We start from the raw sequence: 20026 nt of genomic DNA, 5'->3' as shown, positions 1-20026 counted from the left end.
ATATATAAAACAAAAATTAAAAAAAAAATCAACAATTCCTACTGTGATTCAGTTAATTTATATAGAGCCAAATACACAATTTTAGTTTAGCAAGTTATATAACAAGGGTACTGTGCACAAGCTCTTTATGCATCTATCAACACCACACCCACCACATTCCATTTGAACAACCCCACCTTGCCGCTTTTAAAGTACGATGGTGACAAGATGTGCTATAGTGTTGTAAGTTTTAAATGACACAGCCTTTTGGTACTTTTAGTGATATTGTTGGACCGTATGTTCGTGCTCAGAGCCTTTGCTCAGAAAATGCTGGACTACTTGTAACACCAAGAGCAAAGTAGAAATTTGCAGGCTCAAGAGCGTTCTCGATTCGTGGTGGAATGCTCTGCCCTCAGATATAATTTTTGCAGCCTTAGTTGAGGTGTTTAAATCTAGACTTAAATGGATTATAAAATACCCTTTTTTCCAATTAAACACATAACATGCAGTGTTCCTCCTCATAATCATGCAGATGTGTTGCAAAATATTCCACGCGGCGTCGGACTGGAGAATTTTGGTCGCAAAGTTAACTGATTTGGGTCGCATCCTGTAGAGCTGTCACCACATGACAACAAGGACTCATAAAAATGGCAGGTCACATTGAAAAACAGACGGTGAATATAAAAAACTGCAATGGCATAGAGATGGTTTGTGCTTGGACAAAATGGAACTTTGCGTGTTTATTCTGGGAGGACTTCTGAGTTGCATGACTTGATCATCAAAAGCTGCTTGAGGTAGATTTTATTGCCACAGTGTACAGCGTGCGGTACCTTTTTGCCTTCGCCTCCTCTAAGGTTGGGTGGCTTTTCCTTTGTGTTTATCGTAATGTGTCTTGGAATTGATATACCACCGTCCAGATAGCTCCTATTAGCGTCTAGGCTACCGAATGATTCCAGTTTCGTTTGGTACAGGTTAGACCCATTAGCAGTAGGCTAAATGGCTAGCCTGCCATGCTCATTGTATTTTTAATGGCTACGTTTGATTTGTTGCCGTGGCTGTTTCCTGTTATTAGCTCCTGATTATCCTGGCTGCATACAGTAAGCTTTTGGTCGGCCAGCCTCTCGTTTTTTCAGCTGATCGGTCACAGTTATCCCTCAATTTGTACATTAACAGCTGGGTTTGTGTTTGTTGTCGTGTTTTTTTTTTGTTGACTCCAGGTTACCCTGGCTACTTACTGCATGTTTTTGGTCGGCCAGCCTCCTGTTTTTCCGCTGATCAGCCCTGGTTAGCCCATTTTAGCAGCAGGCTAGCCAGCCGTGTCCTGGCTGGTTTGGCCTCAGTTAGTTATCAGTGTGTTATTTTTACCAGATTGTCTGCCCGCCATTCATTGTACCATTGATGCACCTGTCTGAGACACAAAGATAACCATTCTCCACAAAACCTATTAAAACTTGGCTTAAAAGAATCAAAACCTATTCAAATAATTAACATGTAAACCTTTATGGTCAATGGCTTGCGAGGGGGCTTGATGTCATAACAGCTCAGGAAGTCTAAGACAAGACAGGCTGTCCTCAGAATGCATCTCAGAAAATAACTGGAATATAGCAATGAGATCCATCCATCCGTCTATTATCTTCGGCTTATCTGAGGTCGGATAGCGGGAGCAGCATCCTCAGCAGGGAAGCCCAGACCTCCCTAACCCCAGCCACTTAATCCAGCACATCCGACAGGATCCTGAGGCATTCCTAGGCCAGCCTAGAGACAAAGTCTCCCCAGCGTGTCCTCGGTCGTCCCCGGGGCCGCCTGCCGGTGAGACATGCCCGGAACACATGCCCGGTGTCTAGGAGGCATCTTTATCAGATGCTCGAGCCACCTCAACTGGCCCCTCTCAATGCGGAGGAGCAGTGGCTCGACACAGAGTCCCTCCCGGATGACTGAGCTTCTCAACTTATCCGACTTACTGCCGGCAACGCAGACCAGACTCTGACACCGGGTATACAAGGACCGCACTGCCTGGAAAAGACTGTGCCTCATACCTCCAAAGCACCCCAAAACATGTAGACCGGATGGGCAAACTCCCATGCACCCTTAAGTAACCTGCACAGTGTGTAGAGCTGGTGCACTGTTCCACGGCCCAGACAAAAACCACACTGCTCCTCTTGAATCCGAGATTCGACTTCCTGATAAACCCTCCTATCTAGTACCCCCGAATAGAACTTACCAGGGAAGCTGAGAAGTGTGATTGGAACACTCTTCATTACCCTTTCTTGAAAAGGGGAACCACCACCCCAATCTGCCAATCCAGAAGTAATGTCCCCTATGTCTCCGTGATGTTGCAAAGGCGTGTCAACCATGACATTCCCACATCCAGAGCCTTAATGAACTCCGGGCAAAGCTTATCAACCCCTAGGGCCTTGCCACGAGGAGCTTTTTGACCACCTCAGTGACTTCAACCCCAGAGATACGAGAGCCAACCACAGAGTCCCCTGGCTCTGCTTCCTCAGAGGAAGAAGGTCTTCAAAGTACTCTCTTCAAACATGTGACCGCGGGGCCGATGAAATGACTACAAAGTCAATCATCAAACTGCGGCTTAGGGTGTTCCGGTGCCAAGTATACATATGGAAATGACGGGCACTGAAGTCCAATAACGATATACCCCTCGGGTTAATGTCAGGGGGCCGTTCTTCCCAATTATGCCCATCCAGGTCTCACTGTCATTGCCCACGTTGCGCGTTGAAGTCCCCTAGCAGTAGGAGGGAGTCCCCAGGGGGCACGCTCTAAAGCACACACTCAAAGGACACCAAGAAGGGTGGGTACTCTGATCTGCCATTTGGTGCATAGGCACAAACAATAGTCAGGACCCATCCCCCTACCGAAAATGTAGAGATGCTACCCTCTCGTCTACTGGTGGGACCCCCAACGTACAGGCGCGGAGCCGTGGCGCAACTAATATACCCACACCGGCTCTGCGCCTCTCACCACGGGCAACTCCAGAGTGGAAGAGAGTCCAAACCCTCTCAAGAGGACTGGTACCAGAGCTCAAGCTGTGTGTGGAGGTAAGTTCAACTGTATCTAGTCGGAACTTCTCAACCTCACACACTATTTCAGGCTCCTTCAGATAGGTAAAATTACATGTCCCAAAAGCCAGTTTCTTTAGGCGGAGATTGGCACACCAAAGATCCATTCTTTGGCTGCTCCCGAGCTCATCCTCGCCCCTGGGTTTATGGAGTTTTTCCTAGCCCAAGGAAGTAAGGGGCCAGGGGATGTTGTAACTCCCATAAATGTGGCCTTTGCAGCCCTTTGAGATTCCCTGTGATTAAGAGCTGTACAAATAAATGGGACTTTATTTGACTTAATGTTCAAAAAAGACAGTATGTCATAAATGGCCAAAATGCACAATTTAGTATTTATATAACACACAAAAAGAAAACATTAAAATTTGAATAATTTCAACTGCGCAGTGGTTGGCGCGTGTGCGGGACATTTCTGAGGTCATGAGATCTAACCTCCTGTGTGGAGTTTGCATGTTCTCCCCATGCTTGCGTAGGTTTCCTCAGGGCACTCCGGTTTCCTCCCACATTCCCAAAAAAAACAAGCATGTTAATTTAACAAAAATATGCATGTCATGTATATCGGACGGTCAAAATTGCCAAGGTGTGAATGAGCGAGCGAATTGTCTGTCCCTGTGTGCCCTGCGCCTGGCTGGCAACCAGTTCAGGGTGTCCCCTGACCACTGCCTGAAGAGAGCTGGGATGAGCTCCAGCACCCCCGTGACCCTACTGAGGATAAGCGGTGTAGATGGATGGATGCCCTGTCTTTTTCCGACTGCCTGGCTGGTGGTGATATGAGAGAGAAGGACAATTTGAGATGAGTCAGCGGATCAGCGTCTGGACCTGAAGCATGTCAACGCCTGCATTGACCAGCCGGCAGAGATGGGAAGCTGTGTTGTTGCTGTTATGTGACAGGCTTGAGGCTAATCCGTCTTTAAAAGAGTAGGTATTGGTCCACAAATATATTTCATAATACATAGTGGATATTATTTATATTTAGTATTGGTAAGAGATCATTATATGTTTAGAGGTATTACTATTTATTTATTGAATGGATCTTTGACGATAACCCCACCATGAAGAAAGGTTTGCTAACATGATACTTTTATTTTTAAAACAGAGGGATTGCAAACCTGTATAATTGATTGGCAAACTACTCAAACCTTGCTGTTTAAAATAGACTTTAAAATTCTCTTTAAGTGACATTCAATAGTACAAAGTGAGAGTCTGACAATTTTGTGCTTTCAGAACCAAGCAGGGCTTTCTTGGGATTCTCCATCAAACTTGTTGCATGCAAAAATAGAAATTAAGTCATTGTGTCTTTCAGGCACACACTGACAGTTAAGCAGGTCACGGACGCACAAATCTACCCTCGCAGATGTGCATCCACACTTGGAAACACACAGTAAGTCTACCCACCAATGTGAATGTTCCTCCAGGGTTTTGACGGGCTCCTGGATGTTGCGAACGTCCCAGAACTTCACCTTGCAGTCGTCCCCGCAGCTGGCCAAATAATACTGCCTATTTGGGTTGAAGTCAAGGTCACGAACCAGCTGCCCATGCGCATTTTCCATGCAGTATATTTGACTGAGGAAAGAGAAAAAAAAAGCTGAAAGAAATGTAAAAATAAATAGAAGTTTAGGTTTGAGATATTTTATAATGATGTAATGCGATGCATTAACAAATTACTGTAAGCTGATGTATATAGGGGGGTCAATATTTAATTTCCCCCTATGTTCCTGCTCGGAGCCTTAGCTCAGAAAGTTCTGATCTACTAGTGATCCCAAGAGCCAAAAAGAAATCCACTGGTTCAAGAGCTTTCTCCAGTCGCCCCGGTGCTGTGAAATGTTATGCCCTCTGAGATTTGATCTACAGCCTCAGTTTAAGTGTTTAAATGTAGGCTTAAAACACACTCATATAGCTTGTGAATTATGTTGACTTCATGAAGCTGTCAACCAGACATTCTGTTATTACATATAATTAATGTTATTGATGTATGTGTATTGTCTGTACAGCCCCTTGACACTTTTTGTGATTAAGGGCATCAAAATAAACATAACGTGACTTGACCTTTGCAGCTAAATACTGGAAAATTTACTATTCTAATGTTTATGCATTTAGATTATGTGTATTGCAGGTAAGTCCCCTAAAAATGGACCATAATGCACACCTCATTACATGAAGCGCCAATTAATTTTGTAAAACAAAAAATCAGTGCATCAATGCTGCTCGTAAAATACAGACACCCCTTGGTACTTTGCGCTTCGGTTTTCGCTGGTTCACTGCTTTGCCAATTTTGAAATGAATTGTCTTTATTGTCATTTATATGAACGTATTGTGCATTGTGTTCTGAGACAGCAGGCAACAAACACTATCACAGAGTCAGTTCAGGGTCTAGTGTGTTGGGTGGGCATGACTAACTGTGTGCGCAACTGTGATAAGCTGTGGTGTATGCTGTCTGTCAACTAGCCGAAATGGCCACACGAGTCAATTTGTCCACCCACCGAAAAAAAACTGCAAATGCATCACTACAGCAAGATTTTAGTAGCTTGTTATGTTGACAAGAAATTCATCAATTAAATTGGAAAGTCAGATGAACGCAAATAAATGCAGATCATCACTGGGTGCTCCATGGATTGTTATCGAGTTCGGGAAGCAACAGAGGCAGTGTCGAGATAGAAGACAGCAGTGTTCCACGTCCAGCCTACCATGATGGCTAGGCTAGCAACTCTCTGAAACAACTCTGTCGAGCCTGTCACTCGAGCCTGTCGATCTATTACCCATGAAACGGATGACTTGGAGCTAAAACTCATGGGAAACTGTCACATTCGGATGGTAGTATTACAATCAGTGCGGAGACCTGTCTCAATCCAAGGAGCCCCGATAAGAGGAGGTAGCCAGCTGCTCTTTAACTTGTTTCTCACACAGAAAGGAAAAGCCCTTCAATTTCGATAAACTTTTGTATAATGACAATAAAGACCATCCATTCAAATGCAACTCTGAAATCTACGTTTTCATTTGTTGATTTCACTCGTTTAGTCTTAGTCGGTAAGGAAATCATCTCAAGGTAAGTATGACCCTTAGGTGCTTTTATGAAGTTCCGATGGTTGCGATGCAACTTCATTTTCTCTTTTTGCAGGGTTCTGATCCCTATTAACTGTGATAACTGAGGGATTACTGTATCTTAATATTTACAAATATATTTCATTTGACAGCTTAGTTTTTAAAGGAAAAGAGAGAGCACCTGTGAAATGCATTTTTAAAAAGGGAGTGCAGGAAAAAAAAAAAAAAAAAAGTTATGGGTTTAAAGAACAATAACATGAGAGAGTCAATGATTCACACAGTCCAGACATTCCCAAGTGTGTGTCCGTCAGCCAAGCAGGCTCAATAAAGAAGCTTACATCAGGCGTTATTAGAAAAGAAATCGCACAGCTTCCAGTTTCAGTGTGTCTGACCTGATATAATGACATGACAGCCCTAGAGTGAAGCTCTCCGTTGCTTATCTTTGGTCTGATTTCACGTCTCCAAACACGTACTTTGTACCGTTCCTAATTGCCTTTGTGTCTACTATCTTTAAAACATTTTCTTTGCATCAAAAACAGAAATATTTAAAGGCAGGAAAGCAGATGTGAAAAGCTAAAAGTATTAAAGGAGCTGTACTAATTTGAGCTAATTGCAGCCTCAGCTCATTTAATAATCCGCGTGCAAGCATTTCTTAGACACGCTCGAATTAACTCCTCCTTTTTCAACTTTTTGGGGGTTTGGACTTTACTTGAAGCAGGTCTTTTCTTACTTTCACCATTTTCATGCTACACATGCACCACACAAACTGAAACAAAATAAAACCGCTGTGACGAGGATGACGTCACTCTTCAGCATTGCCCTACGCCCCCATTCCTTGGACCTATTGTGTTCTACCCCCATCAGCACTGACAAAAGTAAGATAAAGCAGATAGGCTGAGTGGAAAACAAAGCACAAGGCAGCCATGTGCAAAGTATGGCCCATTTAGACATTTTTACTGGACTGGAGCCTCTGTCATAAAATTAATAATATGTGGCCCGTCAGGAAAGTTGACTGCAATATAAAATCCAGTTGTACGAAAAATAATAAAAAAATCACCATTTTGCCAGATGATGGCAGTAGCTCTTTGGCCACCTTGCACTTGGCTTTCTGACATAATTTTAGCCCACCCCATTTCCAGACATGGTGACTGTAAATAAAAAAAAAGACAAGTTGACTGTGAGAATTGGATTATTTTTTTCACCGAAACAACTGCGTCTGCCTAATTTGCTAAGATACTGTGGCTATCTTCAAAGAGTATAATATCAAGATGCACTGCCAGACAAAACATGCTACAAAAAGATAACTGGAAACCAGCGCCATGAAAAGGTAAATGTTACAAGATTTGTGATGTGATTCACATTTTAAAGTAAGTCATTTTATTTTCAACTGCAGGGCACACGTGAACTGAAGACCAAACATGACTAATGTGAGACAAAAAGTCAAATTTTAATTTGCAATTCAAAAAAAATGAAAAAAAAATACACATAAAAAAGTTACCGTTAATTCCGGACTATAAACCGCTACTTTTTTCCCAAATGTTCAGCCCTGCGGCTTATCCAGTGAAGCGGCCAATATATGGCATTTTTCTAGCGGCCGCTTATGATTTAGACCGGTGGAACACGTGCGTTGAGGACTTCAACTTTTTCGTTTATGCAAATACTGTCTATATGACTAAGGTTCTTTCAGATGGCGAGAAGACACCTCTTATAACGACGGTTATAGGGAGGAAGATGAGGACGGTATACTGTGAATTTAACAATTACGGTATGCTATCTAACAGATACATTTGATGCGTTGCGAGCGTATTCATAGTAGCGTGTTGGTACCTTTCAAAGGCACGGTTTGGGATGAAAGTTACCGTATTTTCCGCACTATAAGGCGCACCTAAAAGTCTTATTTTTTTTCAAAAGCTGACCATGCGCCTTATAACACAGTGCGCCTTATATATGGCTCAATATTAAATTCGCAAGGTCTTGCAACTTACAGCCGCCGACTCGATTTATGGGTTTTTCAGGGCCAATATCAACAGCGTCTGCTTCACGGCCAGAAATTTCTGACCATTCCATGCATCGGCCCGGTATTGCAGTACCTCCGGGAACGGTGCATTCGCAATGATCGCAGCAAGGCTTTAGGGCCCGGACCTTAGCTTGGCCTCTTGGCTGAGAGTAAGTGTCCTCCTAGGCTTTGTAGCGTATTATGAACTGACCGATAACGGATAATGGATAATGAATAACGAAGATAGAACAATAACCCTTAAAACCCCGAACGTGGAGTAGTCCGCAGTGTATGCTGGGATTTATATACCGGCGTTTCATTGGCTAACCAATGTGTCAATCATCCGTTAAATCGATCGCGTTTGGCTGAAGTTATTCAGAGCCTCGGATTGGCTAGATGGCCAAAACAAACCCTGCAATCGGCCGAGTTTAGCAATGGCGTAGCAAGTCCGCGGTGTATGCTGGGATTTATATACCGGCGTTTCATTGGCTAACCAATGTGTCAATCATTCGGTAAATCGATCGCTTTTGGCTGAAGTTATTCGGAGCCTCGGATTGGCTAGATGGCCAAAACAAACCCTGCAATCGGCCGAGTTTAGCAATGGCGTAGCAAGCTTGCTAAAGTATGCCATAAAGAAACATGTTTCATTAGTCTGTATTTGTAAATATTCTACTCTCCTGGATTTACTTCACTCACGGTTGTAAGAAGACCATGATTGCGTGTCATTATTGAACGTGAGAACTTAGGTGAGTTATGCGGCTTTATATTTTCCCGGTATCTTGTTTTAGAACTATCTTGATGTTGCTGTGATGAGTTGAGTGAATTCAACTCAATTCCAAGTGTTTATTGTCATATGCACAGTAAAGTTGTGAGCGAAAAAGAAAATAGAAACATAGAAATGTTTGGCATTTCTTGAATTCCAAGACTTTATTCTTCCGAATGATATTTGAAATGACGCATTTGAGTGACATCGTACGGACACCGCATCCGCACGTGTCTACGACACGTATTTGCTTCTTTGCAAGCTTTAGGAATGTTAAGGGGGTAATCAGTTTGACTGAATCATCTGACTGTTTTGTCGACGTTCCCATTGTAGTGCCTTATAATCCGGTGCGCCTTATCTATGGAAGATATAGGACCAAAAACTATTTTTTGGGGGTGCGCCCTATAACCCGGTGCGCCCTATAGTGCGGAAAATACGGTATATTATTTTTATTAAAGCTTTGAAAACTCTCTCGGTGTACCGTCTTTCTTTGTAAATATGTGTAACCATGTATAATATGTATTTGCAACTGTATATTTTTGTAATGTATTTATTTGAGACACATGCTGATTTTCACGGGCAAATAAGAAAGAAGGGGCGGAGCAAACGCGGGCTGATGGGAACTGGGGACGGGTAAAGGTGAGTGTTTGTGAACACGGGAGACAATAGTGGATACATATTTTTCCCACCCTTACCTTTGGAAATATACACTTTTTTTTCCTTGGATTATTTTCAACGGGTACCCCGACTCTGCAGGTCTGCATCAAATGATAACTAGCTTTCTCTGTTCACACCAAGTATCGGCCCTGGAATCCAGTGCCCCAGGAACGGTGCCGACTGTGATTTTTGGACTGTGGACTTTAATGAAGCAAGTTTACGGCCGTGGAATATGAGCTTGCTCTGTCCACTCCACGCATCGGCCCGGTATTGCAGTACCTCCGGGAACGGTGCATTCGCAATGATCGCAGCAAGGCTTTAGGGCTAGGACCTTAGCTTGGCCTTTTGGCTGAGAGTAAGTGTCCCGGCTCCTAGGCTTTGTTGCGTATTATGAACTGACCGATAACGGATAATGGATAATGAATAACGAAGATAGATCAATAACCCTTAAAAACCCCACACTCATAGAATCCCGGATGTAGTTGTTGAACTGAGTACTTTATGCTAGGACCTTAACTTGGTCTTTTGGCTGAGAGTAAGGCTTTGATGCTAGGTCTTAGCTTGGCCTTGAGCCATGATCTTTGATTTTTGCAATCCGGAGATGGAATAAGAGCTTGCTCTGTCCACTCCACGCATCGGCCCGGTATTGCAGTACCTCCGGGAACGGTGCATTCGCAATGATCGCAGCAAGGCTTTAGGGCTAGGACCTTAGCTTGGCCTTTTGGCTGAGAGTAAGTGTCCCGGCTCCTAGGCTTTGTAGCGTATTATGAACTGAAGATAGAACAATACCCCTTAAAAACCCCTCATAGAATCCTGGCGCTTTGGACCTTGACTTAGTTCCCTGGCTGGGAGCAAGTGTCTCGGCCTATTGGCTTTGAAATGTATCACGAATCGACTGATAATAGATGGATAATTGCTTACGGTTATAGAATAATAAATCTACACAAAATCCCCCCGCATGTGGCTAATATACCGGTGCGGCTTGTGTATGTACAAAGTCGGTTTTCCTCTTGAATTGCGGTGGGTGCGGCTTATAATCAGGTGCGCCTTTATAGTCCGGAATTTACGGTACATAAAAACTTTTTAAAATGTAAGGTTAAAAACATAGGTGGAAATACATATATTCTTCAACATCAAAAATCTTTATGATCCATTTCAGCATAAAATGTACCATGAAATGTTGCCAGTCCTAACAAAAAAAGGTAAATTTCCTGCAGCAAACAGGTTGAAAAATACTTCCTTAAAACGAGCTTAATATCATCAAAAATACAGATACCTGGTATAGGTACTTGGTTGATTCTACTCTTTTACACAGTAGTATGTATTTAGACAACACATGGCAAATATATCCTAACCAATACATTCATTATAAAGTATGAAATCAGCATTTAGTAGTAGCCTAGATGGTAGTGTGCCCGCTTTGAGACTGGGAGGTCGCTGGTTCGCGCCTCGGCCGAGACATACCTAATTGGTATAATGGCGGCGCCCTCTGGCTGCGGCTGCATCGACTCGCTACAACGGGTCAGGTGTATCGACATTTCGTTCTGTGTACATTGTTACAAAGAATGACAATACAAAGGAAATTATTATTATTATTATTATTATTAACTCATGCAAAGTGTATACTAATCATAAAGTTCTACAATTATATTTTGGTGTTTTGAATTTTTATTCACATAATTGAACCAAAATATAATAGGTTTAAAATATAATATACAGGGTTCATACATCTTTTTCATGGCCAAATTCAGGCACTTCTTAATTTACTTTTAAAGCAAATTTCTCAATTACTCCCTTACCACACAAATAAGAAATACAGTGCAAATGTTTTTATCTTGCAGATCTACAAATATATCTGCAATTTAAATACGTGTTTTTTTAATTTTCCATGTGCATTGATCAAGATATGTAATTTTTAGATCACAGTATAGAGCGAATATATTTGTGGATCTGAAAAATACATGTGTAAATACTTATGGATCAAATATCTCCCCATAAAAGTGTTGTGTAAAACAAAAACTAATTTGTAGCTTACATTTTCAGGAAGTTCTCCACAGTAAAATTTACCACTGGGAAACGCTACCATCATTTTTTGCATGGCCCATAATACATGTCCATGATTAATACGTAATCCCTGCACTAATACACATTTTATATAGTGCCCTGTTTAGGTGTAGCATGCACCTGTCCTCTTGGGCGTGACCCGTAGAGGGCTCAGATACTTCATACAAACTAATGCTGGCTGCCGTTAATCACGAGAGAAGAAAAAATGCAATTGTCAAAGCAAAGCCACCAGAGAGCAGTGTCCGCATAATTCTAAACCCCCGTCAGACTGTTGATAAACAAAGTTGTGTCCTTACGATGTCACGAGTCACTAAAATATGTCATGCCACATATCATTGGAAAGCTTAAACTCTTGGGATTCAAAATATGACTAATTCCTAATATAACTATCACAGAAACATCATGATCAGTCTGAAACATGATACCCGGAAACTATAAAGATGGGATAGCTCAAGCAAAAGCCTTACGATAGATAGATAGATAAAGACTTTCATCCCCGTAGGGAAATTCCCACTTCCAGCAGTATCTTTTTGTTGTTTATTAACAGATTAACAGGATGGCCTCGCGGTGCTGTGTTGTAGTATAACAACAGCGGAGTGGATGACGTCACACGCTACTCCAAAAGTTCGACGTCCCTGCAGCAGATGGAAACCTTTGTGCCCAGGGTTACACCACCACGTGTTCACGTAGATAGCGAGTCCACCTCCTCTCCGCTTCCCGCAGGCTTTTGTGTCTCTGTCAAACAGCGCTGAAGCCGGGTAGCTCCAGATTGCTCCGGGGAGCTCCACGTTAGCGTCCGGGATGCTAGACGCGAGCCACGTTTCCGTAAAACACAGCAAACTGCACTCCCTGCACGCTTTGTAGTTTTCCCCAGCACAGCCAGTTTGTCTGTCTTTTTTGGTAGAGAGTTCACATTTACCATGATTACGAACGGTACCTAAGACTTAAAATGCAGCTAGCCGCTTAGCCTTAGCTCCGGCTCTGCATCCACGATAGGGTCCCCTCATCACGCCGGCACGAGAATTCTTCATGGCAAGGAGTTGATTCCTCAAATAAACGCATTTTTGTGCATTAAACCCCATAACGATAGGATAAAAAGTAATCCGAAGTGTAGTTGTCAAACGGGACGAAAAACACACAAGATGGAAGCAGACACTTAAAAAATAAATCACAAAAAGTACGAAATAACACAGAGGTACTGGAAAGGCTGCCGCTCGCAGCGGCGCCTATGATGAATCGTGAAATGATTCCCAGCAAACGTGTTGTGGTTACATTCAGGAGAGTCCAGTGAATCAACTGTAAAATATTTACTAAAAATACACGATAATGCCGACAGATTTAAAAAAAAAAAAAAAAAAAAACGCCTGAAAGCATTCCTGCATTGTTTGACAATCTTCGTTGTAATCCATCTGTTTGGCTCCATAACTCCTTTTTTAAAATAAATAGACTCGACATATATTTCAGATATAGCCGTTAGCTCCTGAAGTTTTGATTGATAGCACTCCTGGCTAATTGCAAACTTTATTTCACATTCCATTGTCTGTGACAACCTATGAGGGCCTGTATTGAAAGAAAAACGTCATGACCAATTCGACTTCAAAAATCTTTATCCAATCGTGTCCGATTCAGATGTGGATTGACATCAGAGCCGAAAATAAACGTGTGTAAAATCAACCAGGTATTCGATTATTACGCGCAAGTGTGCACAATCAGTGATTTACTGCTAGAAAAATAAAAACATTCAAACCTTTTTCACAATGTCTAAAAATTGGCCAAAGTAAAATACACATTTGCAATTTTTCGAGGGCTCTGATCTGGTCGCCTCCAATTGGACACTTTTGGAAACACCAAGACCTACCATTTGGAAAATTTGTAAAAATTTTGTTTTTGAGATTGTGATCAAATCTAAATAGGTACTAGGTAAGGCTTCAAGCTATAGTCTCATCTGTGCTAATAAAACACATTGTATTTCCGTGTGTTCCGTATCAGATTACTCAATGTTAGTAGCACTTGCAGATACCATTTTAATTTAGGACAAAATTTCAGAGTGTTACTTTTCAAAAGAGACCAAATCCATCAATATTTTCCAAACTGTTCAATAACAGAATTTGCTTTGGGTATGTCTTGGATTGGGACTTAAGGCGAATTTTACAGGAACGGTAAGGGGTAATGCAAACTTGTGAAACATGGCAATTTTATTTAAGCATTTATAAGCACCTCACCCCAAATTCAAGCATTTTTTAATCTTTGAAAACACAATATTAAAATTCAAGCGTTTTCAATGCACCTGTACAAACTGAAGGATTTTATACATTTGACTATAAAGGATTTTATACGATTGAATACAAGCTACATTTATTGAGTTTAATGCAAGATATTCACTGACTGGGCTTTAGTTCAATGAGGTCACACTGTTCCAAATGCAGAATATTTGGACTAGGGAATTTTGATAACAGGACTCTGACGGAGGTCGGCAGGCGTTGTTTGGAGAACAAGGCCCTGATGACGTAGAAGCGCTCGGTGTCGTTTTGAGAAGCCCCACGTTGGGCTTCCTTGGCACGCCCATGGAGGAGCCGGCACACACTCTTGCGGGGAAACGTGGGCCAAAAAAAAAGAGAGCTGAAGGACCTCAGAAGAGGGCTTCCCAGAGACTCTAACAGCACTAATTTGGCCGTTTTCGATGGAGTACACTTTGTTAAATTGTTAATGAAATTAAATCTGCCCCCGTGTGGAAATGTCGGCTTTCCTGTTCATCTTTTCCGTCAAGAAACGAGCGCGCATAAATTGTTGGGTGAATGTAGGTTGTATTTGGTTAATGGAGTCAGATAACTAATTAGAACAATTTGGTAAACGGTACATTTTGATATTTGATTCCCAACAAAACCCTGAATCTATGTATACTTTTAGTCAAATTTAATTTAGTATTTTTGTCCTCCATACAAGAGAAAAAACAAACTCTCAACTGTTAGGAAATACATTAAATATACCGTATTTTCCGCACTATAAGGCGCACTTAAAAGCCTTTATCTTTTTCAAAAACTGACCATGCGCCTTATAATACAGTGAGCCTTATATATGGATCAATATTAGGTCGCAAGGTCTCGCAACAAAGGCAAGCAGCCGCCGACTAGATTTTTCCTCATAGGCGATGTGGTCCGCGCTGTATGCTGGGATACATATCCCGGCGTTTCATTTCCCAGCCAATGTGTCAATCATCATTTGAATCGATCACTATTGGCTAAAGTTATTCGGAGGTAAAGGGGGCGGATTCTTTTTATCATTTACAGGCTCGCATAGGCTGAAGGGGCAAAACAAAGCCTGCAATTGGCCGAAAAAGATGAATGTAAATAGCAAGTTTGGTTGTCTACGGCATAGAGTAAACATGACTTACCATTCTGTATTTGTATATATTTTACTCTCCTGGATTTACTAAACTCACGGATATAAGAGGACCATGGTTGCACATTATTATTGAATGCAACGACTTCGGTGAGCTACTCCGGCTATATATTTTCCCAGTATCGTGTTTCAGAGTGATCTTGATGTTTCTATGAAGGTTCTTTTTTTAAATTAAACTCAATTCCAAGTGTTTATTGTCATATGCACAGTAAAGTTGCGTGCGAAAAAGAAAATAGAAACTAAGGAATGGTTGGCATTTCTTGAACCCCAAGACTTTAACCTTCCGAATGATATTTGGAACGATGCATTTGAGTGACATCGTATCGACACCGCATCCGCACGTGTCTACGACACGTATTTGCTTCTTTGCAAGCTTTCGGAATGTTAAGGGGGTAATAAGTTTGACTGAACTATCTGACTGTTTTGTCGACGTTCCCGTTGTAGCGCCTTATAATTCAGTGCGCCTTATGTATGGAAGATATAGGACCAAAAATTATTTTTTGGGGGTGCGCCCTATAACCCGGTGCGCCCTATAGTGCGGTAAATACGGTAGTTTAATTGACTTTCTCAAAAAAAGAAACAATTTGATTCATAAACTTAAGTATCTCACTACTCCCTTAAGCTTGGATGAATAAAACAAACAATCCGGCGCAACAAAAAGCAAACTTTATATCTTGAAAACCATTTCCTCTGCGGGCTCGACTAATAAAGCTGAGCTTGGCTGGCTTCTGTTCATCAGAGAGGAAAGCCTCAAGTGTTATGGCCCAGCTGGATGCCAACAGCAGATAGCTCGCAAACTCGTCACCCCTCTGATCACATTAGGCAATTAACATGCTAATTAAAAATCTCATTAAAATAAGGGAGGTATAGGAGAATGACCCGGGGCAAACTGCGGGTCTTCAATTAGGTCAAGGCAGCTAGAAGCTCTTGTGTGCCTGTGCAATAACAAGTAGAGGGGAGAGTGACTATACACAAATGGAGTTATATAGACTATAAGCAAGTCTGCAAATCCAAGTTTACCTATCACTGATCAAAAGCTCCTCATTGCCGTTTGTAGCGAGGCGTCACTGTGTTGATTCCAAACAAGTTATGCTCATTTCCTTTATATACAATAGGTTTAATATCTAATCAGTTTATAACAATAACATTATCATGAATTCTGACCTTAGAGGTGGGGTGCGAAATTTGAAAACGTAATTTTGCAATAATGACTTTAAACCAGGAGATGGCAGCAGAGTAACACGTTTTGCATTTACAGTGGAACTTCGGTTCTCGACCATAATCCGTTCCAGAACCCTGTTCGAAAAGCGATTTGTTCGAACACAGAAATCATTTTTCCCACTACAAATAATGTAAATCGTTTTTATCCGTTCCAACACCCTGAATGTTTACCTTTGTTTACCTTTAAGACACAAATAACATAAATGTAACCCAGGCTAATCGTACGTTCACGTTAGCCTAATCTTCCGTACAAAAGATTACGCTAACATGAACGTGTAAAAATAAAAAGGATAAGGAAAAGAATTATGAATAGGATTTTTTACCTTTGTGGTGGTCAGCAGAAGGCGCAGATGGACTGTGAGAGGGATGGAGGAGGAAGGAAAATTATTGTTTGGAAGGAGAGTCCCCTTCCATAAAAACTTCGGGGAGCTCTTCTGTCTGAGGGGTGCTCACACGTTCAAATCTCTTTGCTAGGGATGACTGGCTACAGGATGTTCTTTTCTCTTAAAATATCTATCCAATGACACTTGCTTCTGCCTTCTTTTTAGCACTTTTCGGAAGTGGTTCATGACAGTGTCATTAAAGTCATGATGACTCTGGTGGCTGCAGCTTTATCGGTGTGGTGAAATTCTGTAACACGGCCCATTTGCTACACATTTGTTTAATCGGACGTCCCCTAGTGTATTGGAGGTGCACCTGAGCAAATTAAAAGGAGTAAAAAAATGTGACGTGAAACATCCACCCCGGCGTTCGAACTCCGATTTTTGTTCGAACAACGAAGCAAGAATTTCTCAATTTTTTTGTTCGGACTCCGATTTGTTCGAACTGAGAGTCGTTCGAAAACTGAGGTTCCACTTTATTTCCTAGACACCTACGAAAAAAATAAATTTTTCATCTTTTTGGGGGTTTGTTCTGCTCTAATTTACCGAAAATTCCGGACTATAGAGCGCACCTGATTATAAGCCGCACCCACCACATTTCGGGAGGAAAACCGATTTTCTACATACACAAGCCGCACCTGTATATTAGCCACATGCGCCCACATTGAAAAAACGCAATACAAACACGAAATTAACCCATACCCGACACAGTCCAAAAAACACAGAAACACACAAATGAAAAAATGATACAGGTACTTAATATTTAATGCGGACCTGCAGAGTCCGGGTGCCCGTTGAAAGTAATCCAAGGAAAAAAGTGTATATTTCCAAAGGTAAGGGTGGGAAAATATATATATCCACTATTGTCGGCCACGTCCACAAACACGTCTCACCTTTACTTTACTTCCCGTCAGCCCGCGTTTGCCCCGCCCCTTCTTTCTCATTTGCTCGTGCAGAACATATCAGAATAAGTTTCTAAAATAAATACATTACAAAAATATACAGTTGCAAATACATATTATACATGGTTACACATATTTACAAAGAAAGACGGTACACCGAGAGAGTTTCCAAAGCTTTAATGATAATATTAAAACTTTCATCCAAACCGTGCCTGTGAAGGGTAGCAAAACGCTACTAGCAACACGCTCGCAACTCAGTAAACAGCTCTGTTTAAACAACATAACGTACTTGTATTAAGCATGGTAGACCGTCTTCATCTTCCTCCTTAAAACTGACTTCATCAATGTCGTCTTCCTTCAGTATGGGAAAGAGACTTTGTCATATAGACGTTGACCCACGCTCCCTAATCAAAAACACGCTAGCATCACGCTCGCAAAGTAAGGTTTACGTGCGGTAGCTCTGTTTCCTTCTATATCGGACTGCTCGAATGCGTTTAGCTTGAAAGTTGCGTCATGTGCCTTCCTTTTTGCAATTTGCATGATGAGACTATGTCTACGCTAATTTAATTTGTGCACAAGCTAAGAAGTTGCAGTCTAAATCTTACCTTTTGTACACGAGCGCCGCTGACGGCAGTTAGAAAAATTCAATAAATTGGCCGCATCACTGAATAAGCTGCAGGGTTGAAAGTTTGGGAAAAAAGAAGCGGCTTATAGTCCGGAATTTACGGTAAATTAAATAAAAGCAGATGGGTGCAACGGAAAATCAAGCATAACGGTTCTTTGACCTCAGCTGGGGACTGTTAACACATACTTTACAGAATAAAATATTTAACTTTTAACATTTTAAGGACACCTCAAACTATGCACCCCACCTTTTTTGCCGATGAACACTCCACAATGAGAGGCAGTTTGAAAAGTAACTCATATGTGCTCTCACAGAAACATGATAATTTCATTTTATACACAAATGACCGTTTCCGCTGTTCTCGCGATGAACTGCAGGGTCCTTTGGTAGAACATGGTGGAGGTGCCATGCCGCACAGTGATGCCGCTTGTTTAGGAGGCTCTGGATAGTGCCATTGTAGAATGAGAGCATGATGGGGGTCGGGGCACATTGCGTCAAGAGTTTGCAGAGCAAATACAAGCATCGATGGGCTCTTTTAGACAGTGATGTGATGTTGTGGCTCCAGAACAAGTCTTTACTGATATGCAATCCATGGAACTTGGTACTGATCACACGACCGCAGCAGCATTTATCATGAGTGGGGCCTGCTCGTTTTGCCCGACTTAATTCAACAACAATCTCCTTGGTCCATGGATGCACACCTATACTCTCATACAGACACAGTTGTACCAATGCCCAAACACTACTATACTCTCTCATTTATCGTACTATACTGTCATTCGCACTACTATACTCCTGCACACATACTACTATACTCTCATACACACACTACTATGCTGTAACATAGATGCTACTGACTATACTCTCTCACATATACATTACTATCCTCTCTTACATATACTACTATACACCACCAACGTACTACTACACAGGGAGCAACTTCAGTTTGACTTTGATTTTAATAACATATGCACACACGCTCCATGGACGTCCTTGCCATGGTTATCAAAAGTAAAACAACACCCAGGGGGGTGATCAAGACTCAAGTGTGAAAAAAGCCCTATAGTAATAGCAATTTTAATAGTGTGAAAAAAAAGAATAGCGTGCTAGAGAGTATAATAGTGTGTGTGGGTTAGGGTTAAGATCCCTCCTTATATGTGCGCAAACATGGTGAAAGACTACAAGAACCGTTTGACATATGTAATAGCAAACAAAGGCTATCTATCTATCTATCTATCTCTCTATCTACCCTGGTCATATCCCTTGAGAGGGGTGACCGACAGCAAAACAAACACCTACACAAAAACAAAGAAAAGAAAAAAAAAGGAAAAGGTAGCAAAAAAACAAAAAAATTGACCATGGCCAACCAAACCCAAATGCCCAAACACCCAAACAAGTTAAGCACCTTGGCACCCAAGTTGGTCATGCTTTCGTCCCTCCAGATGAAACTGGACACATGAAAGCGGCCGTGTCACTTGGGTCAGGTTGACACAACCACCAACAAGTGCTCTAGCTTCCACTACATTTAGACCTCTTTCCTCCAGTGTATTCATAACACCATCTATCCACGTCAATCGTGGCCTTCCTCCTGGTCTCCTTCCATTTACTTCTGCTCTGTAGAACTTATTCAACATTCACTCTTTATCTATCCTCTCCATGTGTCCAAACCAACCGAGTACGCTCTCATCCGTACGCTTGCTCAGTTCTACTACTACTCCAGTTCTCTCTCTTAAATTTTCATTACTCAATCTATCCAATTTGGTCACTCCTAACATACTCCTCAAACACTTCATCCCAAAAAATTTTAATTTATTTCTCAAATCTGCGTTCAGGCTCCAAGTCTCTGCACCATACAACACAGTCGGCACAATCACACTCTATTACAGTCCCCTCTTAACATCCATACTCATACTCTTGTTGCTCATCA

At 41.8% G+C, this 20026-nt stretch overlaps 1 protein-coding gene and 1 pseudogene across 1 annotated transcript in view; one reads left to right on the top strand and one right to left on the bottom strand.

Moving 5' to 3' along the window:
- eipr1 (EARP complex and GARP complex interacting protein 1) overlaps positions 1 to 20026 on the bottom strand; it is a 140473-nt gene that overhangs the window by 27979 nt on the left and 92468 nt on the right. The window contains exon 7 of the mRNA XM_088353857.1: positions 4449 to 4616. Within this exon, the coding sequence (XP_088209983.1) occupies positions 4449 to 4616 (168 nt within the window). The remainder of the gene's footprint in view (positions 1 to 4448; positions 4617 to 20026) is intronic.
- Positions 10018 to 10185, top strand: LOC148351298 (U2 spliceosomal RNA; annotated as a pseudogene).

The sequence above is a fragment of the Urocampus carinirostris genome, chromosome 15, assembly GCF_059441175.1.
Source record: "Urocampus carinirostris isolate Australia breed hairy pipefish chromosome 15, RoL_Ucar_1.0, whole genome shotgun sequence".
NCBI classification, from domain to species: domain Eukaryota; kingdom Metazoa; phylum Chordata; class Actinopteri; order Syngnathiformes; family Syngnathidae; genus Urocampus; species Urocampus carinirostris.
Note: the sequence above shows the minus strand (reverse complement) of the source record. Positions and strands in the feature narration are given on the sequence as shown.